At 42.2% G+C, this 21303-nt stretch overlaps 1 protein-coding gene and 1 long non-coding RNA gene across 4 annotated transcripts in view; one reads left to right on the plus strand and one right to left on the minus strand.

Annotated features, from left to right (window-relative positions):
- KCNN1 (potassium calcium-activated channel subfamily N member 1) overlaps window positions 1–14922 on the minus strand; it is a 210757-nt gene extending 195835 nt beyond the window's left edge. Inside the window, exon 1 of one of the 3 annotated variants that reach the window (XM_077475545.1) lies at window positions 14794–14922. Coding sequence is in view for 2 of the 3 variants with exons in the window: in XM_077475542.1 (XP_077331668.1) it covers window positions 13967–13996 (30 nt within the window). In the remaining variant the exon portion in view is untranslated. Of the gene's footprint in view, window positions 1–10312; window positions 10445–13966; window positions 14082–14793 lie in introns of those variants that run through there. The other 2 variants (XM_077475542.1, XM_077475544.1) reach the window with 2 other exon arrangements.
- LOC143974312 (uncharacterized) overlaps window positions 14173–21303 on the plus strand; it is a 28738-nt gene continuing 21607 nt past the window's right edge. Inside the window, exon 1 of the long non-coding RNA XR_013272197.1 lies at window positions 14173–14308. This is a non-coding gene — a long non-coding RNA (uncharacterized LOC143974312). The remainder of the gene's footprint in view (window positions 14309–21303) is intronic.

The following is a 21303-nucleotide window of genomic DNA, read 5'->3' on the forward strand; positions in this document are numbered from 1 at the left end:
CCATGCCCAAGAAGGATAAGGCAGTGCAGGAAAATAATGATGGCCACACAAAATATTGACACTTCGGGTCAAATTTGGCATTTTCACTTAGGGGTGTACTCACTTTTGTTGCCAGCTGTTTAGACATTAATGCCTGTGTTGAGTTATTTTGAGGGGACAGCAAATTTACACTGTTATACAAGCTGTACACTCACTACTTTACATTGTATGTAAAAATGTGAGGGGTGTACTTTTGTGAGATACTGTCTCTCTCTCTCTCTCTCTCTCTCTCTCTCTCTCTCTATATATATATATATATATATATATATATATATATATATATATATCAAAAGATAGATAGATAGATAGATAAATCCTGGGGAGAACAGCCAGTGGTAAACAATTTTGTTTTCAGTATATTTCCGCAGTGATGTGAGACTCTTCTCTGGACAACAGCTGCATAAAGCATTTAGTTGCTGTTTTTGCAGGTAAGGTGTCAAAATCAGTTATTGACTTTGAAGGGATAACTACTTTTCACACCTGTGATTGCAAATTACATCTTCCACTCCAAGACAACGATGTGAAACAACACTGGTGCCATGTTTGAAAAAAATATGATCACAAAAACACACACGTGTCTGGATGTATATTGTACTGTGCACCTTCTAAATGAAAGCAGAATAGTACTGTACATCCCCTGTACAGTGTTTATATAGATTTCACTACTCAGGTTTTCAGATGCACACATTACCCATATGAAGGCACAGTTTTAGAAGATTAAGCTCTATAAAGGTAAGGCATACAGTATCTCACAAAAGTGAGTACACCACTCACATTTTTGTGAATATTTTATTATATCTTTTCATGTGACAACATTGAAGAAATTACACTTCACTGCTACAATGTAAAGTAGTGAGTGTACAGCTTGTATAACAGTGTCAATTTGCTTTCCTCTCAAAATAACTCACTAAACAGCCATTAATGTCTAAACTGCTGGCAACAAAAGTGAAAACACCCCTAAGTGAAAATGTCCAAATTGGGCCCAAAGTGTCATTATTTTGTGTGGCCACCATTATTTTCCAGCACTGCCTTAATCCTCTTGGGCATGGAGTTCCCCAGAACTTCACAGGTTGCCATTGGAGTCCTCTTCCACTCCTCCATGATGACATCACAGAACTGGTGGATGTTAGAGACCTTGCGCTCCTCCACCTTCTGTTTGAGGATGCCCCACAGATGCTCAATAGGGTTTAGGTCTGGAGATATGCTTGGCCAGTCCATCACCTTTACCCTGAGCTTCTTTAGCGAGGCAGTGGTCATCTTGGAGGTGTGTTTGGGGTCGTTATCATGTTGGAATACTGCCCTGCGGCCCAGTCTCCAAAGGGAAGGATCATGCTCTGCTTCAGTATGTCACAGTACATGTTGCCATTCATGACACTCCCACCACCAGGCTTGACTGTAGGCAAGACACACTTGTTTTTGTACTCCTCACCTGGTTGCCACCATACACACTTGACACCATCTGAACCAAATAAGTTTATCTTGGTCTCATCAGACCACAGGAAATGGTTCCAGTAAACCATGTCCTTAGTCTGCTTGTCTTCAACAAACTGTGGGCTTTCCTGTGCATAATCTTTAGAAGAGTCTTCCTTCTGGGACAACAGCCATGCAGACCAATTTGATGCAGTGTGTGGTGTATGGTCTGGACACTGACAGGCTGACTCCCCATCCCTTCAACCTCTGTAGCAATGCTGGCACCACTTATACGTCTATTTCCCAAAGACAACCTCTGGATATGATGCTGAGCATGTGCACTCAACTTCTTTGGTTGACCCTGGCGAGGCTTGTTCTGAGTGGAACCTGTCCTGTTAAACCGCTGTATGGTCTTGGCCACCGTGCTGCAGCTCAGTTTGAAGGTCTTGGTAATCTTCTTACAGCCTAGGACATCTTTATGTAGAGCAACAATTCTTTTTTTCAAATCCTCACAGTTCTTTGCCATGAGGTGCCATGTTGGACTTCCAGTGCCCAGTATGAGAGAGTGAGAGCGATAACACCAAATTTAACACACCTGCGCTCCATTCACACCTGAGGCCTTGTAACACTAACAAGTCACATGATATCAGGGAGGAAAAATGGGTAATTGGGCCCAATTTGGACATTTCCACTAAGGGCTGTACTCACTTTTGTCGCCAGCGGTTTAGACATTAATGGCTGTGTGTTGAGTTATTTTGAGGGGACAGCAAATGTACACTGTTATACAAGCTGTACATTCACTACTTTACATTGTAGCAAAGTGTAATTTCTTCAGTATTGTCACATGAAAAGATATAATAAAATATTTACAAAAATGTGAGGGGTGTTCTCACTTTTGTGAGATACTGTATATATCCCAGAATAATGTTATATAATACCAATATACAGCAGATTGGGATCTGTGCTTACATATATGAAGGCGCAAGCCATCTTTAAGGAGGGTGGTCTAAAAAGCTGAACACCGCCGGACTGTACTTTAGGAAGATCATAGCATAAACATGTGTGTTCGGGTTCAGATTGGCCAAGGGTGTCTGCAGAGGTCTAGATGTCTATACATTTCCTATAACCATATGTTATTTTTAATCCTACTATAATCAGTTGGATCAGTAGCAGTCAGCACCTATAGGCATAGGCACCTTTACAGGCACTGGTATATAGACAAAAACATGAAAAATATATATACTGGTACAAAGACTGTAGGTTGTGATGATAATAGATATTTTATAATTTAAAGAATACGAGTATTGCAGCAGATAAATTGATGGATTAGAGGAGAATATGGATGGATGATAGATTCTTATGTATATGGCAACACAAAATATGAAATGCGGTTATTCAGTTGTAATGTTATTCATATATAGAGCCATAGCAGCTGCTGTACTGAAAAGCAGCTTCCTTGTCATGCCGGCGTCAACCTTTCCTCTACTCAGTGTTCACTAAAGCTGCATTACAGCCTTTGTTTACTGGGTATTCATCTACGTACCTAATCCAGGGCAATAATTGAAGTATTTTTGAGCCAGCGCCTAGAGTAGCAAGATATGAGAGCAATGACACAACATTTATCATTTCTACTTCTTTCTTGTTATACGTGTCACTTCTAAAAATTGTGGAAAATTCCAACAGCTATACTGAAAGGAAAAGGGGATACAGTGGGCGCAGAGAGGAGTCTTGAGACTCTCAAGTCATTCTCTGAAGAATTTTGCCTGATAGGCTGTAAGTTCTAATAGTAGCTCTGCACACAATGCGGACAGAAAACTGCCTCCAATAGTACGATAATGTCCCAGCATCTGTGGTTTCAATAGAAAGAAAAAAGTCCCCACGTTGGTGGTGTCACTGGAAGAAAAATGCTACTACATTGGTGGTGTCACTGGAAGGAAAAAATGTCTCTCTATCAGTTTGCAGGGCATTGTCTTTCAGGGTATCCCCCTGGTGTCACTGCCCTCGGTTTTATGATCATTGCCAGGGCTGGCAACACTTCCCCGGTATTTGGATCTGCCCTGTGGGCAGTCCAACATAAAGTATCAAAAATACATGACGCAGCAGAACAGACAGAAGAGCTAATCGTAGCTATGATTAGGCACTGTATGTTAGTGTGAAACGCGTCAGTCCTTCTGTCCGTTCTGCAGTTGCATGTATTTTTGATCCTGTATTTTGAATAAAAGGCAATTATTTTGGAGTGTGGCTGTCCAGAACTACATCTATTGCGATATGCATTGCCAGCACCTGTGGCTTCTAAACTGGTGAAGAGGTTTACTTTCGTCAGACCTACCTGGAGCGGTGATGCTCCCTCCCTACTGTGGGCAGTCCAGGCTGTGGGCGGTGCCCCATATGCTGCGAAACCTGCGGATTAGTGGTTACACTGTGTGGGGGCTGACCTTGGAACGGCCCTGCATGCTCATCCCCTCCCCCTTTTTTTCAGCACCATGCCGTGACGTCATACGCTTTGGCAGGATGGAGAGGGGTATATAAGGACCCACATGGTGGTGGCCATTTTGTGGGAGTCCAGGGAGCCTGACACCAGTGGTTGAGTGAGAGCAGGTATGGAGCACTCCATCACCATCTGTTAACATGTGATGTAAATTTAGCTACGTTATGATGTTTGGGGCATTTGCCCTATTGATTTAGTGCTCAATGTGTTTTTATAGGTGGGGTAGCTCACATCCCTCTCTTTGTCAGAGGTATGGTTTGCCTTTCTCCATTCCTTCCATCTCAGACCTGTTCATCTATTGATGTGATGGGCTGTGGATCCTTAACAGTTTAGGTGGGTTCTATTGTGCACAAGTAAACTCTCTACCTGGCTTTAATGGCATCATTAGGCAAGGCAAGTGTGTTTATTCCTGGTCAAACTTACCAATTTGTCTTCCTTTGTATTTGGCAGTTTTTTTAATCCCATTTGGGATTTATCTGAATGTTTGGTGCCATTTAGTGTTTAATCAGGCTCAATGCATCCCTTATACTTATGATATAGAAGTAAGTTGTTTTGACATTGAATAACATAGTATAATATAATTAATAGCAAAGGCGATGAACCAATTGATTATACATTTTTCTTATTAATCTTTAGGCTATATCTTTCTTGTATATTGTTATATTTACTTCACAATTTATCCCTCCCTGTGGGAGAGCCGTCATTTTTTGGGTGGTTCAAACCTTTTACATTTGGGCTTCTCTGGGCCACCCGGACAGATGTGAGAACAACTATAGGAGCTACAATAACACGTCTTGAATGACGATAAATCTGTTCATGTATTGTATAATATTGTTTTTATGTACCCTTGTAACTTTAATAAATTGTGATTTTATTCAATTTGGTATGTCCTTATACTAATTTCACCTATAGAGTCCCATCACCCCTACCTTGTATTTTAGTGTCAGTCTGAGGTGGACTGCTTTGGCATCTGTGTCAACGGGATGAAGGAGATGAGGGGAGCTGGGCTCTGTGAGGTGCATGGAACTAAAGGGATCTTACAGCGAGGGGGGGGGGGGGGATGGGGGTGCTAAAGGGTTTCAAAGAATGGAGGAGGCTTTGGAGCTCTTGGGTGGTTTTGAGGAGGAGAAGGAAGGTCTAGGGCTGAGTTTTCCCCTTACCCTCCCGGTTTAGAGCAGAAATGAAGGCAGCGCCTCCTTCTTCCAATCTCTGGTCATGTGATATGTCACATGACAAGGGGGCAAAGAAAACAGGGCAGCCTGCCATCACTACCCAGCAGCTCCATGCTGAGATGGAGGTGTGTTCTTAATAGACACCCTCTAAAAAAGAGAGCAGAATCCTCTCTCCAGCAGCTATTAAGACCCCTGCTCTTTCTGGCAGGAGTAACAATTCTAAGTTTGTTGGTTGCGAGTATCACATCCAATGTGGTGACTCCCAGCAGAAGTCTCAGACTTTTGGATGTCTAGTCTACACAAGGGAGGCATTTATAAGTAAATAGTATACAGAAAATATGTTAAACACGCATTTAATGGTATGCGATTATTGTAAGGCCCCTTTGTACTTTTCTATTGTGGGGTAAACGGTAATATTTTTTTATCAGTAGGGTTAAAGGGTAATATTTAATGATGCCACTAGATGTTCCTATACTTCTGTAGGTGGTTGTGGACTGCCCTTTTCGAGGGGTGTGGTCCAGGGGGTAAAAATAGTAAGATGGGAGGAGCCCTGAGGTTTGCTGTTGCTGATGGGAAATGAAGGACACCTGAGACTATGTATGTAACCATAACTTGTAACCATAACTTGTAGATACCCCTTTGAGGAGAAGCTGGAGTAGTCTCCTTAGTGGGCAACTCTAGGATAGCTGGAAGTTATAGCTACTAAAGGAATTCCCAAACTAAACTCTCTCAATGAACATTACCTGTTTGTAAATCCTTATTCTGCTAGCATTATATTTACTTGTATTAAATCTTTAGTTTTTAAGCTTCTTCAGTTGCTTCCTTGTTTCTGCCCTAGGCCCAGGGTGAATAAAAATCAATGATTAAAAAAAAACTACAATTTCTGCATCTATAGACACCCACAATCTAACACTATCCTATCTAGCCCTGTAAAGAAAAAATCAGTATTCATACCTTTTCTGAAGCTGATCCGACGCAATCCCACGCTGAGCTGTCAGCCACGGCTTCGCTGTGGAGGCGGGTGCAGAGGACACGTCCGACAATGGAAGCCCCATAGTAAGTCTATTGGTGACCTCACTTCCCATTCATTTCACAGCCGTTGTCGGGCGTGTCCTCTGCAGAGCTTCCGCCGCTGGAGATCGGGTCGGATAAGCTTCAGAAAAGTTATGTACTGATTTTTTCTTTACAGTGATAGATAGGTTATTGTTAGATCGTGGGTGGAGAAAGATGGGGCTTTCTTAGCCAAGCACACCCTTCACTCTCCTGCCTGCATGCCTGAACTAAGGTCAAATTCCAGGAAGTAAATCCTAAATGAATCATCTGCCCTCCCTCAAGATGGCCATGGTTAAAAATGTTAGGGGGTGTTTTTCAAAGTGATTTTCCAATAAAATAAAGTATGAATGGATGAAGCCTAATTTGAATATTAAAAATGACTTTTTTTAGCGGTGCTTGGATACAGGTTGGTTCCTTAAATGGGAAATTAATTTGAATTTGGATACCTATGTATTATGAAACCATAGTATCTATGGACTGTTGTAATAAGGTTTCTGCACATTAACCACTTAAGCCCCGGACCAATTTGCAGCCAAAGGACCAGGCCCCTTTTTGCGATTCGGCACTGCATCGCTTTAACTGACAATTGAACGGGCGTGCGACGTGGCTCCCAAACAGAATTGGTGTCCTTTTTTTCCCACAAATAGAGCTTTCTTTTGGTGGTATTCAAACACCTCTGCGTTTTTTTTTTTGCGCTATAAACAAAAATAGAGCAACAATTTTTAAAAAAATGCAATATTTTTTAATTTTTGCTATAATAAATATCCCCAAAAAATATATAAAGTTTTTTTCCCTCAGTTTAGGCCTATACGTATTCTTCTACATATTTTTGGTTAAAAAAAAATCGCAATTAGCGATTATTGATTGGTTTTTCGCAAAAGTTATAGCATTTACAAAATAGGGGATCATTTTATAGCATTTTTATTAATATTTTTTTTACTAGTAATGGCAGCGATCAGCGATTTTTATTGTGACTGTGACATTATGGCGGACACATCAGACATTTTTGACACATTTTTGGGACCATTGTCATTTATACAGCAATCAGTGCTATTTAAATGCACTGATTCCTGTGTAAATGACACTGACAGTGGAGGAGTTAACCACTAGGGGGCGGGGGGTTATGTATGAAGTTTTTTGTGTTTTTTTTATTGTAGGGGGCGTGGCCTGGCATGTGATGTCACTGATCGTCCTTCCCTATAAAAGGGAACAGACGATCGGTAACAGCCACACTAGGAAGCACGGGGAGCACCTCTCCTTGTTCTTCAGCTCTGTGACCCGATCGCGGGACACCAGCGGCGATCAGGTCCACTGGTCCCGCGGCCGCGGTCACAAAGCTCAGGACCACCGGCGGCTCGCTCCCGACCCACAGCTGAGCACTTAAAGAGCCACGTACAGGTACGTGATTGTGCCCAGCCATGCCATTCTGCCGACGTATATCGGCGTGAGGCGGTCCTTAAGTGGTTAAAGAAGAGAGGATGTGGGTTGAGTCACTTAATTCCTATGGAACTATGGGTAAACCGTCACCTAGGAAGCAAAGATAGAGACTGACTCAGTCAGGAACAGGTGTTACCTTGGTGAAGACAGTGCAGCTGAATTGGCTTTGTTGAGATGGGTTTCTCAGTGAGACCACGTGTCTCATATCCTGTGATCTTGTGAGTTTTGGGTCTGGGCGTCTGGCGTGTCTGATGGATCAGGCTTGTAACCAGGGACCCTCACAAGCAAGTGTGTGAATACTCCCTGACATGTCCATTAGGCCATGGAGTTTGGAGCTAGAGAGGTTCTTGGAACCCCCCCTCTTGCTGAATAATATTTGCTGTAGACCCCAGGCTAGAACTGGCTAAACAACCAGCCACTAGAAGGTGCTATATGATTGCTGATGAAATGAAAAGTCTCACAACAGGGTCTCTTTAAAGGTGGTGTGGTCATACAGAGCTACTTTTCGGCATTTGCAATACAGTTGAGTCAATCATACATATATGTATTTTTTTGCAATTTTGTGCAACGGTAACAATTTATGATAGAGAACATTAACAGGAAGTGCTTGGGACATACAATATACAATTGTAATGTGAGACTGTAAAAATAAAGAGGACAGTTACAGCAAAGAAAACATCAGCAGTGATAAAAAGGGCTCATTCAGTCTTTGTGTAAGGTGAAAAAATAAATAAACACACAATCATAGAAGCCATCTCTCACTGACTGTAATGTATTGAAATCTGATTCGCTTGTGTAGATGATCACACTTTTCAAACCCTCATTAATTTTTGCTCTGTTGTACTGAATACACCTGATGATAAAGCAGTAATAGAAAAGCGGTTTGTTACTGCATAGGCGGTAGTGTATTCCGGCCTTATGTACAATTCCCCTTCGATAAAAGCTTGACACTTACATGTCCTTATGCTAGTAAATAACTATCTGTGAATGAAGAGATGAGGTTGCTGTTGATATGAATGATTTTGGTGCAAACATTGTGCCATCTGTGTATGGAGTGAAAAAGTGACTTATGGGAAAACTGGTGTCAGATGAAGAAAATATACAGTTGGTTAGAAATATCCATGCTATTGTCAGATATTGCTTGTTAAATTATGGTAATATGGTGCCCCAGGTCATAGTCTACGGGAACAATGTGACATTAACTGAACTAATGTGTGTTTACTAGTCTAGAGAAAAATGATCCTTCAAGGGTCTGATTGTCCTTAAATTGCTCACATTAGGAAACCTTACGTATGGGGAGCTTTACAAAGAACACATCTGCATATACTTGGTCTACTCACTATATATTATACCTTTTTTAGATATGTCATTGTCAACACTGACTTAAAGTCATTGTCAACACTGGCTTAAACAGTTATCCTAAAGGCATTCCTGAAATTGTTTAAAGCAGTCATAGTCAATATGCTACTGGAACATAAAATGTGAACTGTCTTGTGAATTACAGCAGGGTGTGAAAAGGATGAATCAAAATATACAAAAGGGGGTAAAACAAGTAAAGCCATCGCAAAGCATGAAACATTCATTAAATGCGTGTAGGATCATTTTACAAAGATTACTGATTACATAGGTCTCAACGAATTTGAAATTGATAAGGTGTAAACAAGCTCAGGTTGTAGTAAGTACAACGCCATTCACAATTTATCTACAGTCAACACAACTGCACATTCCTATTAAATCATCGAAGTGCGATATCATCTCTGTAGACTGAACCTTTACACCGGAGTCACAAGTAAAACCCTCATAGAGTGGCACCTGTAAAATAGTCTTGGTTATATCTGGATGCATGGATGTTTTAAGCTGCAGCCTGACACGAGAAAGGTCATGAATGAATCTTAGGGTCATTGATAGCTTTGGGCTCTAATACAGTAAATACAAGCTGGAGCTTATTACACATCCAGACAGACACTAATGACCAGAGCAGCCACAGACCTTCACATCACATTGATTCTCTAGAAAACGAATGACATAAACATGATGCTATCCAAACACAAGCAAACACATTCCTGCACTGCATTAAACTGCATTATCACATTCATTTCTCATTGAACATCCACATGCATTGTAATACAGAGGGAATAACAAAAACTAGCAAACTGATGTCTTTTTTAGCAGTCTATAGAGCACTCACCCCCAAATTCCTGCACCTTCCTTCCCCTCAGACAGACAATCTCCCTCTCAGTAATACTATCTTTCTTTTCTTATAACCCATGCATTATTCATGCCAACTGCATCCCTGCACTGAGTTTAGTCAAATTTCTTATCCAATTCTTCAGCCTCTAGCCTGGCAGCTGCATACTTGCAACTTTCTGCATCTCATCACACATCCTGTGGAGACATAGCAGCCGTTTGGAGCTAGCCGGTACCAGCATACATCACATCCCTAAGATTGTCTCCCTCTGCACTCATCAATTATGCATTATTTTCCCCTGTGCAAGATATGCCCTGGGTACAGACTCCTCTATGGCACATCTCAATTGTCCATAACCGGATGGATACAACTCAATGCAGACAGTCACAACAATTTGTTACAAACACTGATTAGATGACCAAAAACTGTCAAACTCCCTGGGCCACATGGGCAACCAAAAAAAAGGCTGAATCAGCTTGGCTTCAGTTAACCTCTATCATGGCAACACAGCTATCATTGACTTACCCATGCTGCAAACTGGAAACCAAGCCACATAGGGTTAATTCTCTGGCATCGCAGGGTAGACACACAATTCTCCAAAACATGGGATGGTAATATTATACTAATGTCTTCTTTTGGTGTCTCATTCTGGGTGCAGGGTGGCGAAGAGATCAGAGGAGAAGTTTCTGTGGCATCCGCCGCACTGCTGCAGCCGAGGAGCCCACCCTGGTCTTGTAGATTGGTCAATGCTGCAATGTCTCCTCTCTCTCCAGCCCTCCCTCCCCTCGTTATTCCAACGGGTAACACTATTGTGGAGAGCCTGGCAGCGGAGCAGACAGAGGAAGGCTTTATCTCATGCAGCTGGCTGGTAAGATAGCAAAGGGTGACCTGGGTGCATACATGCTTTGCTTGCTATGGGTGGGGAGATCTAATAATGGGAACTCTCCCTGCATTCCTGGATTTTACTATCTACCAAAATCTATAAGACCTTAGACTTCCAGTTCTTGTCTTTTGGACTGCCAACCTGTCACAGTATATAGACAAATGTCTTTAGGAATATGTGCAACAGACTCCTCTTATTTAAAAGATAACAAACACATTCTAAATAGTCAGTTAAAAATGGGAGAAGAGATGAATCATTGGTACTCTAGATGTAACATCCCTCTATATGATTATTGAACATGATAGAGGTTGTGAAGCTGTGATATATTTTCTGAAGATAAATGCTCAATGCCCCTAAATCAGATGCAATTTATCTATGGAAGAGTTACCTTGTCAACGTAATTTTGTTTGGGGAGGGGTGTGAAGATTTATTGGAATTTTTTTTGACCTGTCTAAATTAGAATGATTGGAACCTTTATTCCTACACCTACAGTTCACCTGAAGTGAATGTTTTAGAGCTTTACATTTGACATTTTTGAAAATTGGTAGATACAAATAGTTAAACCTTGACCAGCAGTTGCCACACACAGAAGTGGCTGATGAATGTGCCTAAAAGCCTGTGCAAGTCTTAGAAGGAAATGTAGCAGGATGCAGAATTATAATGAAGAAGAACAAAAGCATTTAGAGCAACCTTTCTTAACCTTTTTACCCCAGAGGAAACCTTGAAGTAATTTTCAGATTCTTGGAGGACCCCTGCTAAAAATGATTTTATTTACTCTAAGGGTAAATTAGCATATTCGATAAGAGGATAACGTTCTAAATAAAAGAATAAATATTGTGGCATACCCAGCATGTTTGGCACCAAGGGCAAACAATTTTGTTACCAGAAAAGTAGGACAGGCAGTTAAAATGGCAGTGTCATCTAACATTAGTGGTCAGTGTAGAAGTGATGCCTTACATTGGTGGTTAGTAGAAAACTTCATGCTTGCAATGGTGGGTTGTCAGTGTAGTTTGGCAATAAATCCACCATTGCTCAGAGCTCAAGGAAACTCTAGCAACCTCAGGAGGAACCCTAGGGTTCCATGGAAACCTAGTTGAGAAACAGTTGAGTTAGAGTAGAATAAAATCAAAGGATACCCTGATTAAAAAAGAAAAAGAAATGTTTATGGTGGAGATACCCAACATATGTATTTTGTATTATTATGTGTTAACTCCCCAACTAATTGTATGCAAGAAATCATTAGGAGATCATTTTAAAGGGGCATAGAGTCTTAGGCCCTATAATTCCAGACAATGCCAATTTGGGATTGAAAATAGCCTTGGCTATCTAAATAAAGAGAGAAATTAAAAAAGAAATCAAAGACATTGAAAGTCAGTTTTTGGAAGATATGTGGTTTTATATAATCTGATAGGTACATCGTTTGTAAGCTTGAAAGTTGGGGGTGATTTAAAAAAAAAATTATTTAGTGGCCATGGCAAGGGATGAAACTTCATTACTGGAATCTAATGACTTGTGACACTATGAAAGTATTTTATATAATTCAATGTCCATCAGAATCAACTTATTGGCCAAGTGTGTACAGGCATACAAAGAGTTTCTCTCTGGTTCAAAGTTTAAAAAATGTTAAAATATAAAGAATACAGTTAGGATAAAACATAAATTAAAATCCTAAATTAATTTGAAGGTAGAGAAACGGGTAGAGAAACATTTTCATAATATACAATTAGGAAAAAAGAAGCATCCTCTTTCCATTCACTATACCAATTCAATAGGAGAAGGCACTACATTTCATGCAGTGGAAAAAGTATCAAGGAACTGGAAAGTCACAAAGTGGGTTCATTTCAGTTAACCTTATATACCCTTAACAGTAACCTGTAACTTTTTGTTTTAAAAAATATCATGGATTAGATGTGCTGAAATAAAGGGTATTTTTGGTTATTGGTTTTAGATGTTCTATTTGAAAAGACTGAAAAATTCAGTTAAGGGTGGCGATGAGTACAATATGGGTTTTAGATGCTGTTTGAGTCTAAGGATGTGAAATGCTGTTAAAAATAAAAGGTATGTTCAGAAGGTAAATAAAAATCTGGACATGCAATGCCTATATATAGTGATACTTATATTGTTTATTGCAGAGAATTATTATTAGGACTTGAACCATAAAAGATTAAAAAAGCAGGGCCATCAAAGAGTTAACACCATAGTCTCCAAAGAGGCACTGTGGACACAGAAGAGATTTTAAAAAAGGAGGCTCCCAAAACATGTCAATCTGATCGTCTGGGTGAAAATGACGTCATACAGGCACTTCCTGTCGATTATTGCTGCACGCGATTGCCCTCCATCTGTGGCCAAGGCAGTGGACTTACTTTCCAGCACAGTGTGTGCCAGATTCCCCCCCATGTGTGAAGGAGTTGAAAGCCTACGACGAGATCCCGGAAAGCGTGTCAATGGGACTAATCCTCCGATATCCATACGGCGGAGAAGGTTTAAGAAACTGTTGGAATACAATACATTCCATTCGGCTGTCAGATCTATGTGTTATACTGTGTTTTACAGCAGTACCATTCTTTAACACAAGGAGTTGGATATATTTGATCAGCTGAGACTCACTGTTTTTCTTAATTTGATAAATGATCCTGCGCCATTATGACAACATTGGTGAGATCCCAGTGGACAATTTAATTTTATGTCAATATACATATACTTCATTTATTTTTTAAGGAATACTTTTTTAGAAGTCACAATATACTTTTTTTTTATATCAGTTGCCAGGATCAAGTATATGGATGTACATGATTTTAGAATATTAGGAAAAAATAAAAAAATAAAGAGCTGTTTATCTTACTTTACATTCCCCCTTTCCTTTCTTATACCCCATGCCAACTGCATCCTTGCACTGAGTTTAATTCTTGTAATCAATTTTTGTATCCAATTCTTCAGCCTCTAGCTTGGCAGTTGCACACTTGCAACTTTCTGCATCTCATCACATGTCCTGTGGAGACATAGCGGCCGTTTGGAGATAGCCAGTACCAGCATACATCACATGCCTAAGATTGTCTCCCTCTGCACTCATCAATTATGCATTCATTTCACCCTGTGCAAGATGTGCCCTGGGTGCAGACTCCTCTATGACACATCCCAACTGTCCATACCTAGACAGATATAATTCAATGCAGAAAGTCACCACAATTTGCGTAGGCACTAATTTGATTGCCAAAAAAAAATGCTAAACTCCCCATGCCACAAAAAAAAAATCAGTTTAGCTTAACCCCACACAACCCCATTATTCACCCACTCACCCATGCTGCGAACTGGAAACCAAGCCACATAGGGTTAATTCTCTGGCATCTCAGGGTAGACACACAATTCTCCAACACATGGGATTGTAATATTATACTAATGCCTCCTTTTGGTGTCTCATTCTGGGTGCAGGGTGGCGAAGAGATCAGAGGAGAAGTTTCTGTGGCATTCGCCGCACTGCTGCAGCCGAGGAGCCCACCCTGGTCTTGTAGATTGGTCAATGCTGCAATGTCTCCTCTCTCCCAATGCTCCCTCCCCTCCTTATTCCAACGGGTAACACTATTGTGAAGAGCCTGGCAGTGGAACAGACAGAGGAAGGCTTTATCTCATGCAGCTGGCTGGTAAGATAGCAAAGGGTGACCTGGGTGCATACATGCTTTGCTTGCTATGGGTGGAGAGATCTAGTCGCTGGCTACGGTCTGCTACTTGGGTATCATGTGAGGTTTTGGTAGACACCCCCTACTTCTGCAGATTTGATACTGCAGGTAATAATACAGCACATTGCTGTGATGAGCAGTGTTGTAGACTGGCTGGCTCATTGCAGTGCGCAGATGGATGGGACTCTTCTTGACTTATGATCATCTGCCGGTTCATAGCTGCACATAGGCACTATTTGCTTATAATAGAGTGGGCTGTGAAAGGCAATCTACTCTCTTGCTGGGAGCAGCTTAGGAATGCTGCATTGTGCTGAAGGACAGCTCCTCTGCACCTGCACAGCTATGGGAAAGACATTTAAGTGACCTTTTCACATGATTTCATGATGGTGAAGGACATTAGGACAACACTGCTTCCACAGGGACAGAGGTCAGTTCTCAGATCCCTTTACCTGCCAGCTGGTCCTGAAGAAGGGCTGGTGCCAGCTGTCTGTGCTCTGCAGCTGCTCTGCAGTGGGACAGCCCTGTGTTGCTGCAGCATCCCATCTCTGCTCTGCTGCTGGCTCTCCTCCTCTTGGAGTATGTTGGATTCCAATGGGTCTACTCTGATTGGCTGTTTACACCACAACTATCCTTATGGTGTCTTTTGTGTACTACATGCTCCACCCATATTTAAAGGAGAAAACTACATTAGAACATGAATGGTCATTAACCCTCCCCCTACACACACACAGACATTCTGCAGCAGCAGAGAGATTTGGCAGCCTTGTGATCTCAGATGCTTTCTGTTATCCAAGGGTTAAAAGCTACAATATAAGCATGAATGCAACCAGCCAAATGCACTCATCCATGTAACGGCAACCTGCTTCTTACGCAAACTGCTTTATGTCCTGTTTGTGCTGCATAAGATGCTTCACTGGTGTGAGGATTCTGTGCACATCCATGTTTTGGGATATGTTGCATAATCAATGTCATCTGCAATTATGCATTTGCAAAAACACTGCAATGGACATCTGAAAGAAAGTGTCTTTATGTATACGAATATGGGTTGCTAGGGGTGATGAAATATCAACCGAAATTAGGAATAAAAAATGTATTTACAGATTAGGTTGACAAAGTTCTCTTAAATCAACATCCCATTTATTTATGAAATGTGTTCATTTAATAAATACAGAACAGATTTATTTTTACAATTGATGGGAAGATAAACAGAATATTTGTATGTAAATATATTGCTTGGTCTCAAATAACAAACACCCCCTTTCAACCGTCTTTACAGAGTCCCCACCAGACTTGCAATAGTGTTATACCCTGTTATGCCCTGTACACACGGTCGGAAATTCCGACGGAAAAGGTCAGATCGGATTATATTGTCAGAAAATCCGATCGTGTGTGGGCTCTATCGGACTCATTTGATCCGAGCATGCGTGGCACTTTGTCCGATCGGAATTCTCTACAAACAATCGGAAAAAGTCAGATCAAATTTTTTTTGTCGGAAGATTTAAGATCCTGCTCTCTAATTTTTTCGGCCGGAACTTCCGACGGAAAAAATTTGAGAGCAGGATCTCAAATTTTCAGACAAAAAAAATTTGATCTGACTTTTTACGATTGTTTGTAGAGAATTCCGATCAGACAAAGTGCCACGCATGTTCAGATCAAATTACGAGACCAAAGCTATTGGCTACTAGCCTCAACATAGTCCCGCCGTAACGAACGAATGTCACCACGTTCCGAGCAATCAGATTTTCCGACAACTTTGTCCGACCGTGTGTATACAGCACCAGTTTAGGACAAAATCCGTCGGAAAAAATCAGACGGATTTTGTTGTTGGAATGTCCGACCATGTGTACAAGGCATTAGGCAAAGATCAAGGCAAAGAAGCCTATCCTGCTTCTAACTAACACTGTTTTACTTCCTCCATCAGCTCATCCCCCCACAGCTATTACCTTTTGTATCAATTGCCCCTTCCTTTTTAGAATGTAAGCTCTAACGAGCAGGGCCCTCTGATTCCTCTTGTACCAAATACAAAAAATACAAAAAAATGTATATTTAAGCAGTATAAACCACATGTAAACATTAACAATACTCAGAACAAGTAATCTGCTGGCTTTACAATGAAAAACTCAAAACACAATGACAAAATGTGAGCTTAAAGCGGAGTTCTGCTTAAAAAAAGAATTAAATTCATTACAATGATATGTACCATTTGTAAAAATCTTAATTGTTATGTTCTCTTTTGATAAAATAAAACATTTATGGAAAAAAAAAAAATTAAAAGTCAGCAGCTACAATACTGCAGCTGCTGACTTTTAATAATCGGACACTTACCTGTCACAGGGTCCAGCAATGTGGGGAAATGAAGCCCCGGTCGTCTCCCCCTCCTCTCTGCGGTGCCGGTGTTCTGTTGAGAAATGTCCCCCCATTGGATAGTGTCCGCCCTGTACTGCGCAGAGGCAGCACTTGCGCAGTACGGAGGACAAAGGAGACGCCGGAAGTCTCCGAAGATTAACAGCTGTTCATCAGCTCTACACGGCGCCTGCTCACTTAATACTACATCCTGTCACACGCTCCCGATGTTCGTACAACTCTGCAAGGGACGGTGTGCCTACACAATGGCCAGAGATGAGGCGGTGATAAGGGCGGGTAGTTCAGTCCACCAAACTTCCCCATCAACATTGCTAAACTCACGCTTCACTTCTGTAAACACGCCCCGCAAACATACGCCCATTTGACAAAACCACCCCCACAAGCATCGGGAGCGTACGGGAGCGTGTGACAGAATGTAGTATTAAGTGTGCACGTGCCGTGTAGAGCTGATGAACAGCTGTTCATCTTCGGACACTTTCGGTGTCTCCTTTGTCCTCTGTACTGCGCAACCGCTGCGCCTGCGCAGTAGAGGGCGGACACTATCTGATGGGGGGACCTTTCTCGTCAGAACACCGGCATTGTAACTGTGGGCGCCTGGCTGTGGCTTCACAGCTGGGCAGCCACTGCGCCACGTGCCGTGACTGGCCAGGCAATCATCTGGGGCCTGTGACGCGTCCCAGATGATTGCTGAGAGGGAGGGGGGAGAGGTGATCTCCCTTCCAGTGCTGCAGTACACCAGGAGGAAATGGGAGATGGGACCCTCTAAAAAGAGGGTATTCGCTCCCCCCCCAAAAAAAATTACATGCCAAATGTGGCATGTCATGGGGTCACCTCCCTTAAAGTGGTTGTAAACCCTTACAAACCACTTTTACCTACAGGTAAGCCTAGATTAAAGCTTACCTGTAGGTCCAAGAAATATCTCCTAAACCTACACGGTTTAGGAGATATTTACAAAAAGACAGCCACCGCTGTCTACGGCGCGCAGGCGCACTGGGCAGGCCGCAGATCGCGACGATATGCTGCGAGTGTCGGCTCCCGTGCACATGCGCGGGAGTGATGTCATCGCTGCTCCGGCGAATCACAGCGCCGTACCTGGAAGTCACTCCGGGATCCATGGCAGCGGCCGACATGAAGACGGAGGACCGCTTTGGGGGCTTCGTTCTCAGGTAATTTATTCATAATGAGCTAGTATGCTATGCATACTAGCTCATTATGCTTTTTCCTTGCAGATTGCTTTTTTTTTTTTCCATGGGTTTACAACCACTTTAAAGCAAAAATTCTATTTTGGGGTGAAACTCCACTATAAATAGGATGATGAAAGGCCTGGGGCACCCTGGGTTGAACAAAAAAATAAGTTGTTGTGGCGATCAGTAAGTATTGGCAAATTTTGACTAACAGTGGGAGGTGCTTAAAGGGGGGTGATTAAACAGAATCTGTGCTCCGGAAGGATTTGCCCCCTCAATGCCCAGAGCATTTTAATGCCCAGAGCACTGCGTCGCTTTAACTAACAATTGCGCAATCGTGCGATGCTGTACTCAAACAAAATTGACGTCCTTTTTTCCCCACAAATAGAGCTCTCTTTTGGTGTTATTTGATCACTTTTTTTGTGCTATAAACAAAAAAAAGACTGACAACATTAATTTTTACTTTCTGCTATAATACACATTAAAAAAAAAAAAATGTTTTTCAAGAAAAAAAAGTATTCATCAGTTTAGGCCGCTATATATTCTTCTACATATTTTGGTAAAAAAAAAAACGCAATAGGCGTATATTGATTGGTTACAGCGTCTACAAACTACGGGATAGATTTAGGGATTTTTATTTTTATTTATTGTTTTTACTGGTAATGGTGGCCATCTGTGATTTTTAGCGGGACTGCGACATTCCAGCAGACAAATCTGACCCCAAATAAAAAAATTTGGGGACCAGTGACAATATTACATTGATCAGTGCTATAAAAATGCACTGATTAATGTAAAATGAGACTGGCAGGTTAAAACTAGGGGGCGATCAAGGGGTTAAGTGTGTTCCCTCAGCGTGTTCACAATGTAGGAGCGTTGGGCTTACTGAAACATGACAGAGATCATTGCTCCAATCACTGGGAGCAGTAGATCCCTGTCATGTCACTAGGCAGAATGGGGAAATGCCTTGTTTATATAGTTCCCCATTTTGCCTCTCCTCACCGCAATCGCGGGCCACACCCGCTATCCTGCTTTTACAGATTGACGTATAGGTACATCAGTTCACACAGGAGAGCCGACCTGCTGCAGTATATCTGTGTGAGCAGGTCTGCAAGTGGTTAAAGAAGAACTGAATTAAAACCAGCAACTGTTGGGACAATGAATGTACAACATAATGTAAAGAGTGCTGGGGTCAGGAGAGGTAATTAACATACAAAACAGCACGTAGAGTGCAGCAGTGAGGATGAACCCTCTGTTCACATCAGAGTCCCCCCTTATATAAAAGTTCCCAGCATTCCCCTTTACATCAGGGTTCCAAGATTCCCTCCTTACATCAGAATCCCCAGTGTTCCCCTTTACAGTTTCCCCTTATACCAGAGTGTCCCTCTTACATCAGAGTTTCCCTTTACATCTGTCCACAGATTTACTTCTTACACAAGAGCCTCCAGAGTTCCCCCTTACATCAAAGTCTACATGTTTCTCCCTTATATCAGAGTATGCAGGATTCCCCCTTACACAAGAGTTCTCCTTTACAACAGACACCACCAAGTTCCCCCTTACATTAAAGTTTCCCCTTACATCAGACTGCACCGAGTTTTGCTTTACATCAGAGTTTGTAAGGTTTCCCCTTTTGAATGCTGCCAACCCTGATGTAAAGGGGAACGCTGCGCACCATGATGTAACAGTGAACTCTGTTAAGGGGGGGGGGGGGGGGGATTGCTGCAGACTTTGGTGTAAAGGGAAAGCTGTAAACTGTGTTGTAAAGGGTAACTCTAATGTAAGGAGTCTCTGGTCAACAGAGACCCCCCCCCTCCACAAGATTCCCAAGAGTGCCCTCCTTTACATCACAATCTGCAGGGTCCCCCCCTTACAGTGCAAGGGAGACCTCTGCAGACCATGATGTAAAGAGGAACTCTGATTTATGGGGAATGCTGTGGACTTTCATGTAAAGGGGAACACTGTGGACAGTGATATAAAGGGGAACTCTAATGTCTCTGGTCACCAGAGTCCCCCCCCTTTACAGAAGATTTCCCAGAGTTCCCCTTACATCAGAATCCACAGATTACCCCTTTACATCAGAGTCCTCAGATTTCTTCTTTATACTACAGTTGGGGGGGAGGGGCTTTGCAGACCCTAATGTAAAGGGGAACTCTGATGTAAGGGTGATCCTGCAGACCATGATGTATAGGGGAACTCTGGTAACCAAATGCCACCTTACATCAGAGTTCCCCTTTGCATCATGGTCCGCAGGGTCATCCTCCTCACATCAGTCCCTTGGTTTGTAAGGTAGAACCCTTTACCAATGTAAAGGTGACAAGAGTCCCCCCCCACATCTCTGTGGAGGGGGTGATGTTGCAGTGTGTGCACAGTGACATATTCACTGTGATCCATCCTCAAAACTCCCCTCTGCCGTATGCAGGACAGCTGTGTGGAGACTCCTCCACTCTGATCACTGACAGGGACTGCCTGTGCCCTCTCCACACCGCCTAGAGGGAGCCTGGCTGTCCTCAGACCTGACTTTCTGCTCACTTCCCTCCCCCAGTGCCTACTGGAGAGGGGATGGCTCTGCTTGCTATGTCTGCAGCCTGGCTGAGCCTGTCACACCTGCACCAGAGGGAGGGCTGGCCACACTCCCTGCTGAGTCCCAGCCAATTACTGCGAACCTTGAGTCACCAATAGAGCCATCTGATTAGCTGCTAGAGGAGGGCTATCTGTCCTGTGCTGTGAACACGCCTGGCAGCACACAGAGCTTGCCTTGGTGTAAATGCACTTCAAGTGTCCATGACCAATCTTGATTTCCGGAACAAGGTTGGGTCGGGACAGCATTTGAAAATCTGTGATTGTCCTGGACAATTAGGGACAGTTGGCAACCATGTTCCAAGCTTTACCCAAATTTGAAAAGCTCTGAACTTCATATAAGCCCAAATCCCAAGCTTCACACTGTTCCACTTCATTAGTAGCCCTCTCCTAGGTTGACCCCAACTTTTTCTGCTTCCTCCAAACTTTACTAAGACCCCCACAAATTCTATTATCATTGAATACCATGCCTCCCAAATAATAATAATAATAATAATAATAGTAATGATAACTAAGATAATAGCAAAAATAACAACAGGGACATCAACAGATATAACCACTGGTGTTAATGGTAGATAACCTTCTTTTCATTTGATATAATTCAGGGATGGAAGCACATGTTTTAGCTCTATTGGCCTATCACTTTTACATCTCTGCCATTTAAGACCTTATGTTCAGCCCCTCTGCCTTTTATATAAATATCCTCTCTGCTTATCATTATATTCTTTCACCCATATGTATTAACTTAATATTTATACTAATTACTGAATGCTGCCGATATTGGTACGGTTGGTTGGATTGCCTTGGCGTCCGACTTTTTGTCCTCTCCTGGGGGCT

This window comes from Lithobates pipiens, unplaced genomic scaffold (assembly GCF_037356315.1).
Source record: "Lithobates pipiens isolate NorthernLeopardFrog02 unplaced genomic scaffold, aLitPip1_a1.2 Scaffold_13, whole genome shotgun sequence".
NCBI classification, from domain to species: Eukaryota; Metazoa; Chordata; class Amphibia; order Anura; family Ranidae; genus Lithobates; species Lithobates pipiens.